Source organism: Poeciliopsis prolifica, unplaced genomic scaffold (genome assembly GCF_027474105.1).
Source record: "Poeciliopsis prolifica strain line A6 unplaced genomic scaffold, Auburn_PproV2 SCAFFOLD002, whole genome shotgun sequence".
Taxonomy (NCBI): domain Eukaryota; kingdom Metazoa; phylum Chordata; class Actinopteri; order Cyprinodontiformes; family Poeciliidae; genus Poeciliopsis; species Poeciliopsis prolifica.
Genome location: NW_026562377.1, coordinates 7,240,617 through 7,252,500, shown reverse-complemented (window position 1 = coordinate 7,252,500; position 11,884 = coordinate 7,240,617). Strand labels below are relative to the sequence as shown.

Genomic DNA, 11,884 nt, shown 5'->3' with positions numbered 1-11,884 from the left:
GAAAATGACAATAATCCACATAAGTAACAAAAAATAACAAAATCAGGCAAAAGAAAATCTTTCTAAATCAGTTTTTTAATAAAATAAACTTGTGCAACTTGAACAAAAACTGCATGTCTGTGTCTGGGAAATTTTGGTTAAAACGTTTTTTTGGGGGGTTTTTTATTCAGTGAGTAGAAAATCCAGAAATTTTACTCGAGTAAGAGTAGAAATACTCCATAATAAAAATACACATAAGTCTGTTCCCCCCCCAAAAAGTGTCTCAAGTAAATGTAACTGTAATTGGGTACTTCCAAACTGTGTGCCACTGAGTAGGATCATTTCAAAAGTAATGTAGGAAATGTGTGTTTGTGTCTTAAAAACAATAAACTGTTCACAATAAGTGACGATAATAGGAGGTTGTTGGGAGCGGTAATGGTAAAAGTGTTGGGCAGCAGATTGGAGTAACGCTCCTTTGTGCACCGAGGATGCAGCGGTCTGTCACTGCAGGAGCTCTCCAGTTCAGCAGCACATTGTCCAGCAGTGACGTTATATTACTTCTGTCTCCCATCACCTGAACGGGGTCAAAAGGTCGTTGTAGGACAGAACTGCTGCAGGGTAGTCTATCTCCAGGACTGGATTGGTTAAAATTAAATGGGTACAATGTTTAAAAAGCTGATAATCTGGGATAGCTGATCTCATTTTAAAGAAATTAAAGTAATAATAATAAAAAGTTCTAATTCAGAAATGTGAATATAAGTATATTTAGCAGATATTTCCCAGAAACATTCATAGATCCTCTACTTTTTTTTAATGCTTTGAAAAAAATCTGCTAATTGATTTGTATTAGTTTAATCAGCCAGAAAGTTATGATCGTTGTAAAATATTTTAATCTTTTAAATGACTATTTATACTCTGAAACAAAGTCATCCTGCTAACATTGATTTAAGCATTAGAATTAAATGTGGACTCGTTGATCAAATGATCATGCATCAAATCAGTCGATAAATCAAATGCATGAGTCGATGGCAAATTATATTCTAAAAAGGTTTTCCATTATCGGTGTCATTTATTGATAATAAGAATAGTAATGATAATAATAAGGATAGTGCTATTATAAAACCACACAAATTTTACATATAATTTTTTGACCAAAAGTGAAATAAAAATCTGAAAAACTGACAATCAAGTACAAGAAACCATCTGATAACTGGAAATCTATAGCATTATTCAAAAAATAAATGTTCATAATAGTCATTACATGAGGATAAATTCATTACTTCTATTTGATATCAGTTATGTAGTACCAGAGCTGATAGTAAAATAAGGCATGTTTATTACTCTTAATTTTTTATTTATTAGTAGAGAGGCACAGATTACTTTTTTCCCCCTACTGATTTCAGCTTATCTTCAAGGCACTACTTTCAACTTTTATTCTAAGTACATTTTAATTCATAAGAGAAAAATATGCTGCTGGGTTTTTTCATCCAGGGATTGGTTTTTAATCCAAATAACTTTGAATTAATCTCAAATTTTGCATAAAGTAATAGATTACATGCCTTCATAAGAAAGAAAAGTCAATGCAGTTGGTTGATGCATGTATTTACTAAAATTGTTGGAGATTTTTGTTTTTGCTGCATTAAATGCACAGGCTTGCAACCGAAAGAACCATTTTTGTCTTCAGTTCTGTTGTATCTTTTAATCTTAATCTTTTCAGGGGACAAATTTGAATTAATAATCAGTATTCAAAATGTTTCACTTTTAAATTTATTTTGACATTTTAAAACAAAAGAAAAACACATTTGATAATCTCATCTGCTGATCAAATGCAAAATGTGTCAATTGATGAGTGTCTCTCTATTGCATCGTTTTGTAAAGAAAGGAAATAATGTTAGAGGCCAAACAGCTGCAGGAAATACTGATTTGTTTCTGTGTTGATCTTTCTCTTTCAAGTCATTTAAAGTATTCTTCAGATATGATCTAATCAGTGTTAATGATTTTCTTTTTAAATTCAAATACTTGTATATGTTGAGACAGTTTAGTTTTATTTAAATGCTCATCTTTATGATCCGTTCACATAATATTTGGTAGGAAGAACTGTAAATCAAAAGCTTTTGTTTATATTTACGTCCCGCTTGCATTCAGACCCAACAGGAGTCGACGACCAGGTTTGCTTGAAGCCCTTCTGCAGCTCATGGCTAATTTGCCGTTGTTTAACTTTGCACAAGAGCTTGTCTGTATTTACAGACGTCTTAACTTTGAGATCTGCACCACAGTTATGCGTTACTCTGTGGTTTTCTTCTGCACCGATGCCCCAGGGCTTTTCAAGCAATAAGAAAACCGATTTTGCTAGCTCTCCAAAGTGACTTCTCATTTGTTCAAACTTGCTCGTCTTGGTTGAATTGGCTCCCTGGGTGTGTGCTGGGTTTGCAGTGCTTAGTAGCATGCTTGGCACCGTGCAAGATGACTCTCGGTCTGTGCTTTGTTTGCTCTTGGGGAGTTTCTGTATGTGCCTTATCCTAATTTAATGTTTTCATGTGAATAGTCCAATCCCTGGTAATCTGATACAACATAAATTCAAGGTCACAGGAGGATTTTCAGGGTTTAGCAGCTCAGGATGCTTTACTTTTGCACTTCTTTTTGTTCCACATACATCTGCAGAGCAAGTTTATGTGCCATGCATAAATTCATCCTCCATTTATCATAATGAAAGCACAAAAAATCTAAATCCTGGCTGTATTTCTTGATTCTGTTCTTGAATCTGTGGTTGTAATTTCCTACAATGCTGTGAAATATCAACACAATGTCTGTCTCTGCTTTCTTAGAAACATTGAGAAACTACTTCTCGCAGTATGGAGAGGTAGTAGATTGTGTCATCATGAAGGACAAAACCACAAATCAGTCGCGAGGCTTCGGCTTTGTTAAGTTCAAAGACCCTAATTGTGTACGAACAGTGCTGGAGACAAAGCCACATAACCTTGATGGAAGAAATGTGAGTATTTGCGGCTGTAAAACTGCTCTGCTTTGTGCTAACTGTGCATGAACATATTTCATATTTATAGAAAACTATATAAGGAAAAAATAGAAATTATCTTAGCAGACTGATAATGGTTTGCTTGACAAGATCTTTCTGTGCAGTCCTAAGAGTAAAATGTGATGTTTAGAGCAAATATAAGGTTTTATTGTCTTATAGGTGGAATAAACCTCAGTTATTCCACCAAATATTGATTTCTGAACTCTTCCTGAGTTAAAACATTCGTATATTTGTCTTTAAATTAATATGAGCTTGTTTTCTTTGCATTATTTGAGGTCTGCATATTTGTAATTATTTTGATCTTTTCTCATTTTCTGCACATAAATACAAAAGTTTTGCTTTGAATTTCAGAGACACGTTGTCAGTAGTTCGTAGAACAATGTTCATTTTACTCAAATACCTATAAAAAATAAAATCAGAGAAACTGACCATTTTAAGTGGTCTCTTAATTTTTTTTTCAGAGCTATACATAGGTACATTTAAAAAAAGAAATGTACCTATGATACATAGGTACATTTCAAAAAAGAAATGTACCTATGTATCCTAATTAAATGTTTTCATGTGAATAGTCCAATCCCTGGTAATCTGATACAACATAAATTCAAGGTCACAGGAGGATTTTCAGGGTTTAGTAAGTTAATTTAAGAGTAAATTAATTTATTTAAGTATATCAATTAGTTGAAGTCTTTAAAGTCTCAGTTGATGGAAAAACAGTTTTTCTCTTTTGCAGTATCATGTAAACTCAACAAATATTTTTTAAGAAGAGATATTTGTCTGCAGAAAAATGTTTTTATGAACTGATACATGCACTCAGTTCTTAGTTCTTTGTGAGGATATTGTGGAAATATTTTCTCCGCCTCTTCCGTCAGATTGACCCAAAGCCATGCACACCCAGAGGAATGCAGCCCGAAAAGTCTCGAACCAAGGAGGGCTGGGTAAGAGTAATCTGATTACTTCTCAGATAAAACACGCTTATTAAACAAGATGGCAGCTTTGGGTGGGCTGATGTCACTCTGAATGATGGAAAGCGATGGAGTTCAATGATGGGAGGGGAGGGGAGAGAAATCCATATTTTTCTAAAATTCATTATTTAAAAAAATTCTTAATTGAAGGCTGTTTATCATTAAAAAATTTTTTATCTGTGATGAATTGTCCCAGAAATCGTTTCGATAATATTTTGTTTTGAGACCATTTTTAAGTGCTATATTTATTATTTTAATTAATTAATGAAAGTTTGTCTTCTCAAAGATGAATTAACTTTAACTTTGTACAGAACACTTAACACTGGAGCTGGAAGACTTTTTAAATATTCAAAATAAATCCAACAACCAAAAAAATAAAAATAAAACAGAAGTAAAAACAAGGAATACATTGGATTACGATGTCGCTGTAAGAAAAATTACCCTTCAAAAATTTTACAATTTGCTAATTTTAACTTGTATGATTAATTAATTGCTTAATTTGAGACTTAATTGATTTATTGCCTAACCCTATCATGCAATCATACATTGAATTTTTTATTTATGGTTTTCCTGTCTCTGTGGCTCCTTGGTAATTTGCAGAAACATTTTTAACACAAACAGCCATTTTTACGTGAAATGTTCCCCCTTGTAGTGTTTTTCTCTGTCTTAAGTTGGATTTGAAAATAAACTGGATTCTACAAATAGGTCTCAGCATTGAATTTATTTAGGCAGTGAGAAATCTTTCCTCCAACTTGGATAATTTTTGGGTCAACCAGTAAAGCTGGAGTCATTTTAAGTCACATGTTTGGCTGTACGAAGACTGAATGTCAGCTTTTTAACTCCCCCCAAGTCATTCAGCTGGTTTTTACTGGAAAAAGTCAAGATTAAATGGGTAAAAAATAAGTTATTTAAGCAACGTCTTGCTTTTATTGCCAGATTGCAGCAGAGAAAAGCTCTGCGGTTGAGTGTAAGTGGAAGATGCCGTGTTCTGGACTGGAGCTGCATTGACTTGACATGTTAAGAATTATACCCCAGGGCAGTAGAAGAGCCTAATTTCTTCTGCACCGTCTAAATAGATGATGGCGTACTGACCTCCCCCTCCTCCTGAAGTGATACTGTAACACACTTTGATATCAAATCCATCCACTCTCTTGCTTTTTTTTATTTCAGAAGGGCAGCAAAGCTGATAGCAATAAATCTAAGAAGATATTTGTAGGTGGAATTCCCCATAACTGCGGAGAGCCTGAACTCAGGGACTATTTCAATAGATTCGGAGTGGTAAGTATCACTGCTGCCCATTTAGTGTTTGTTAAAATCACATTAACATGAAAAAGAGAGAAGCCCCATTAGATTTCCTCTGGTTTTGTTTTTTCCATTGCATTTAAGTTTTTCAGACACGGATAACCTGAGTGAATATAAATCACAGTTTTCAAATGATGATTTTATTTATCAAAAGAAAAAAAGCTAGCCAAACTAACTTGCTTCTATGTGAAAAATTGAGTGTCTGCAGCTTCCTGCTCCAGCACCCTGAATCAAATGAACGACTAAAGCTGCAGTAGAAAGTTTTTAAAAACCCAGAGAGTTGGAGTGTTTTCACACCTGATTGTCCAGTAACCGTGGTTCTGTTTGGGACCAGAGTTGCAACATTTGTTTGTCAGCTGGTGCACTTCGCTTTCTCACTGCACTGTCAAACGGACCAGACCCTTTGAAAAACCTTTTTCCCTCCTTGCCTGTGGGGGCGCTGCATCAAGAACTACTGAAGTAGATGCTGAATGCAACTTCCTTTAAAAAAAAAAAAGTAAACAAAAACAGAGTGGCGTCAGATTTGGTAGGATTTCACTTTTGTTTTTGGTAAAAGACAATGAGCCATTCCTCCAATTAGGGCTGGACTCACCTTTGTTTGGGTTGTATTTACCCAGAATGCCCTGCGCTGTAGTTTACTTCCTGCTGTTGGAGAGGTCTCTGATCCGCTTGTGATTCACATATGCATTCGAACTGCATCAGAGTTCAGACCAGAGTTTGATTGTATCTTTTTTGTTTGCATTTGAGTTTGATGTGAATGAATGAAGTAGAGTTTAATTGAACCGGACTAAACAGCTGATTGCCAGTGATGCTGGAGAAGCGAAGCATCCAGGTTGCAGACACCTGGCTGAAATCTTTAAATTCAGCCACTATTAAGGGTAATTGAGCATCAGTGGGCTGTTCTCCATTAGATACAAGTGCAGACTTAGACTAGACCAACTCCCAGAAACCTTCATTGTGTTTTCTTTGAAGCCAGAGATGAAATGACTGCTTGTCAAAATTTGCTTCAGCTAAATGTAACGAACCGATGGGCGAACATTTTCCTTCAGGATTTTTTTGGTGTGCAACAGAGTTTAGTCATTCCAAGCTGTCCAGGTCCCCAGATCATCATACTACCGTCACCGTAGTATGATACATCATCATACATCATCATACTGATGTATGATGATCTTTTTCTGAAATGGTGCTTTACACCTGAGGGGCTTTCATTTTTATTAGTAGGCAGAATATTTTCTCAAAAGTCTGGAAAATGTTGACAGATTTTTAATTTTTGTTCTTTTTAGCCTCTAATCTCTTCTATTGATTAGACGCTCAGCATTTTATTTGCTGAGCATCTTTCTTGTTGAATCATCATCACTTACTTCACTGAAGCAAGTGAGGCCAGCGTGGAATAGATGTGGTTCTGGGTTCTTTTGTGACCTGGACGAATCGCCACTTCACTCCTGGAGTAGTTTTTGGAGGCCGGCCAGATGTACTTCATGTCTTTATAATTTGTTGTTTATTGCTCTCACTGTTTCACTGGAGTCTTGGAGCCCAGAGGGCAGCTGCACAGATCAGTTAATAAATACGCCTCAGTTCATTTTTCTATCGCATAACTCACTGGCTGCTTGTAGTCGGTGGCCGACGCTCCGAGGCATGGCGCCCACATCAGCACGATGAGGCTAATTTGTGCTAAAGATGCAGATTTATGCATTAATTGATAAGATCCAACAAAGTGTTTTGGAACCTTTTCCAGACTGATGGATGTCAATGGATTTCTCATGCGTTATTAAATCTATTTTTGGATTTCTTTTTAGCTTAAAATAGCAGGAGAAGGTTCTATTTGAGGAGATTCTGGATACTGCAGTTCTGTTTGTGAAGTTGAACTGATATTTACCATTAATTACAGTTAATTAATTTAATAAAGTGAACAGTTATTGTTTTACATAGTGGCTCGTTGCTTTGGATAACTTTTTTATCAATTTTAAATAAAACAGTTTTGTAAAATAATCTACTTGGGTTATCTTTGTCTATCATTTTTGATTATTTGAATATATAAAGCTTCATTCACACAGCAGATTTTGATGGTTTTTTTCCTAATTTTTGATTCTTTTTTTGCTCGTTTGTTCATAATACTAATTAAATGCGACCGCAATAAAATGTCAGTTTATGACCCCAAAAAGAACGTAGACGTCACACATTGTTTATGGAAGCAATAATTGATGGAGCCGTTTATAGATTGATATTAAAGTTTATTCATCAATGTGCTTAAAAAGAACATTTTTGACATTTTTTTATGCTAAATTTGATATCTGATTTTAATCTGATTTTAATCTTTTTTCCCCCATCACCCATTTGTTTTTTTTAATCAATCTTTCTGTGAGCTGACCTGAATTCAAAGTCGAAATAATTAGAAGCTGTAAAAGATGGCTGACGACACTCAGTTTGAACTATGGAAACTCGAGTGCCTTAGTGAAAAAAAATCCAGATTTTGCAAATTAAATTTTTTTAATAAAATTGATTTATCACCCAGCCCTACTGCAGATACTTGAAAACAAGTGGATACGTATCCGATTTATATGCGATAGCATATGAAAGTGACAAATCAGATTTGGTTTGTGGAATGAGAAGATCAGAATTGAATCGTTCAGACTGGTAAGTCTGAAAGTCGCATTTGGGCAAAAAAAAGAAAAATCTGATTTGGATCGCATTTGCCTGCTATGTGAACATAGAATGAAACACTTTTTTTTATGGCATTGCATAAGAACGTTAACAGTGAGGGTTATTAAATTGAATAGGAAAGGATCCTGTCCATTTTTCTAAATGGAGCCACTGTTTTCCTTTTGTCCCATTCAAGGTCACAGAGGTGGTAATGATCTATGATGCGGAGAAGCAGAGGCCCCGAGGTAAAAGCTGATCCCGTTTTTTTCCCCTCCTCTCTCCCGTTCTATTCCTCACCATCTTAAATCCCATGACAAACTATTCTGGCCCAAAGTGAGAAATCACAACCCATTCATTTCCATTTAATTCACCTAAAACATGTTACCTTCAGTTGTATTTTGGATGCACACTGAATAACAAAGGCACTTAAACCAGATTGAAATAAACCTAGAATGTTTCATTAATAAAAAAACGCTCAGTTTTCTAGAAGCCATTTAAAAGAAAAATGACTAACTCGTCTCACCATCTCATATCACTTCATGATTGAAAAACTCAACTCATTGTGCTTTTATTGTTTTTTCCTCCATGTATTTTGAAGTTACTGTAGCTATTGTAGGGTTTGCTTTGTAGTGTGTGGGTCGTGACCTTGGTGGAGAACATGAGTCTTTTCCTGTGATTTTCCTCAAGATTGATTTCTGAAAAGAAATTGGTGGTCAAACGGAGCAAGGAAGCTATTTATTTGAAGGACAATAAAACCTAAAACAGAGGCTTTAGCTTTAAAAAATACCTCCAACAACACGACTTAGGACATTTGTTTGTTGACTTGAGGTCATTTGTAGTTGAAGGTTCTGCATAGCCTCCTGATTTCCGATTTAGGACACTAAAATGTTTAATATACATGAGGTAGAACGCCATTTTGACTTATTTATTTTTTGATTAAAGGACACCTATTATGCAAAATTCACTTTTTGGACATTAAATACTTTCATTTCAATTCAAATTCAATAATACTTTATTGATCCTAAAGGGAAATTAAACCTTTTTGTAAGTCATCTGAATTCTAATTTTTTCAGAGTTATTGAATCTCAAATGTTCCTAAAATCAGCGTTGTACAATGTACCAATTCTAACCTGACCCAGGAACTATAATAACTTTAACGGCTCTCCATGTTTGTGCAAAGAATCAGTGATTATTTTGCAACTTCTAGTTACTTTTTTTTTTTTTTTGCAACATTTGCTTGAAAGCATCCCTTCCACTTAATGTCGCCGTGACATCAGGACAAATGTTTTGTGTATTTTAACAGGATTCAGTTACTGTTAACGCATTGTTGCTTAAAGCCCAGTTCACAATTTTAGAAAAGTTGGACGATTCTGAAAATGTCAAAGCTTTTATGTAATGTTTTGCTTTATAGGAAAGAAAGTACCAGGACACATACATTTTTATTTAATAGTATGTTACAATGTGTACAAAAGACTACAATAAGCCCTAAAAACCCAGCTAAAATAAATATTTGTAATTAAATAAGTGCATTATTTTTTCTGTGCTGTTATAAAAATATTTCTTTTTATGCAAAAAGAAAAATTAGAAAATCCCACATGGGATGCATGAATGCAAATATATGTCCGCAGTGGCATTAATTACACATGTTGATGTATAGCATCATAAAATACTATCTTTTTTTTCTTTTGTTTTATAGTAGATGTCTCTCCTATAAAACGCAACAAAACAGATTCATCCAATTGATGAAGAAGTTAATGAAATGCATCCTGGGAGCTAAAAGGAACTGCAACCTGATAAGGAGATAGATTGTGGGAAAAATAAGTGTTCCAAAAAATACAGTAGTTAATCACAGTGCACAGCTGGCATATTGAGAACAGTTTGAGCATCTAAAGAGGGATTTGTCCTTCATAGCGGCGGCTCGAAGCCCAAAATCCATATGGCGAATACGAGATGGTTATCACAGGAACAATAGCATTAAGCTAAAAATTTTTTACCCATTGAAAAGTTTCTCTAACCTATTTCCCGACTGCAGAAAAAAACTGACTTTTACATCTGTCCAGTTAAGTCATAAATAAATGATGAGTCTTTGACATGTGTCGACACTTTTAGCATTCACGGCCTCCTTGGGAATCGGACTCGTCCCGCCGGCTGTGCTGGCGTCAGGCTCGGCCCGCTGAGTTACAGCCACAGCTGTTTCATCTGCACTCGTCCCACATTGCGGCGATGCGGCGTCCGCTGACCCACCGCTTCCATTATCACGCCGCCTTTTATGTCACCATTTATCCGCTGTTGGGAAGAACCCAGAATAGTTTATCATTGGGATTTAACATGATGTTCTGCATCAGTAACAATCATTTATTTAATCTTTAATAGTATTAACATTTTCTGGTACTAAATCTACTTTATATATGTCTTAAAGATTGGAATAAGTTTTCTTTACCTTGATTTAGAAGTAACTTGTACTTGTATCTTAAATGGCATAGTATGTTTTCCCGTTTGTAGAAAGTTAAGTATTTTTGTAAGTAAGCCCTTTCTATTTTTCTTTCTTCTGTCCCCTTTCTCCTTGTGAATGGTTTGAATGTGATTAACTTTGTTTTCATAAGATTTGTCTTTTCTCCTTTAGGTTACTGTGCATTGACAGGTAACACAGAGGTACAGGCCTGTTGTAAAAGCACTTCATTTTTACTCTGAAATGGGGTCTACATGAGGTGCATCAGTTTTTAGACTGACATAAGTGGTGAGGGAGAGAACCGACTTACTGAGAGTTTTCAATCAGGTTGTTCTGGTGGATGGGTGCATATGAAATATTTACTGCATTTATTCTAACAATATGTATTATTTACTGGTAGAAAACTGGCACCACAGTTTCAATTGCACTGATCAAATTCTATGTTCAGAGTTGCATCAAAAACCTCCAATCAATGGTTAATTTTGGCATACATTTATTAATAAATTAAACAGTTTATATAAGTGTCAGCAAATTGGCGATAATATCTGGAAATCTATTGTGGAGAGTATCCAGATCTGAATTTATTAAGTATATGAAAAAAATTTTGAATTTTTTTTCACTTGTTTGGTATTTGACTGATTCATTTAAGCTGCATAATTGGGTTTTAAACATCCTTCCTGTGTAAAGTTTAAACGTATTTAGATGTTTTTTATTCATTTGCATTCCCTCGCTATGCTGTATTATAGTCAGTTCTTGCATCTTAAATGCATGAGCTGCTACAATGTAAGATTTTTGTACTTCTTATTTCCATGTATTTTAAAATATCATTTGTAAGATATTAGATGCTTTACATCTTTTTCTTTTGGACTCAAACGCATCACAAAACCGGTGTGCTAAATGCCAGAGGCAAAATGGATCAAACATGAGCTTTTCATCTTTGAAACGTAAACATGATGGAAAACTTTCTGAAAGAAAGCAAGCGAGCTTGAAGGAAAGACAAATCCAAACTATTTGGACTATTGGAGTTATTTCATGGAGTACTGACAGGTGTTATTGTCTGAATGGTTAATAAGAGTCAATTATCATGTGGAGTCCCATCAATACCGAAAGATATTACACAAATACAATAAATTGAATTCCTGCAACAAAGACTTAAGAAGTGTATATAAGTGCAAGTTGAAATTGATATTTATCACTGTGAAAGAATACAAAAGAAAAAAAAATTCCCTGTGTCCCTTAGGGGGATCCATAATTTTCAAAAAGTTACTCCAGGTGTAATAAGTGGTCCCATATGTAACCTTTATATATATATATATATATATATATATATATATACTATATATATATATATATATATAAATATATATATATATATATATATATATATATATATAAAATATAAAAATATAAAAATGCAACATTAATAATGATAGCAGTTAAAAATAAAACATCGCAAATTTACTCATGAAACACTGTACATAATTATTATTTTGATCTAAAATACGTGTTACAATATAA

General features: G+C 34.4%; 1 protein-coding gene across 3 annotated transcripts in view; it reads left to right on the top strand.

Annotated features, from left to right (window-relative positions):
* The window catches only part of dazap1 (DAZ associated protein 1), a 30,891-nt gene that overhangs the window by 1,984 nt on the left and 17,023 nt on the right, over positions 1–11,884 (top strand). For all 3 annotated transcript variants that reach the window (XM_055048841.1, XM_055048831.1, XM_055048848.1), the window contains exons 3-6: positions 2,805–2,971; positions 3,883–3,948; positions 5,146–5,253; positions 8,114–8,162. In XM_055048841.1, coding sequence (XP_054904816.1) covers positions 2,805–2,971; positions 3,883–3,948; positions 5,146–5,253; positions 8,114–8,162 — 390 coding nt within the window. The remainder of the gene's footprint in view (positions 1–2,804; positions 2,972–3,882; positions 3,949–5,145; positions 5,254–8,113; positions 8,163–11,884) is intronic.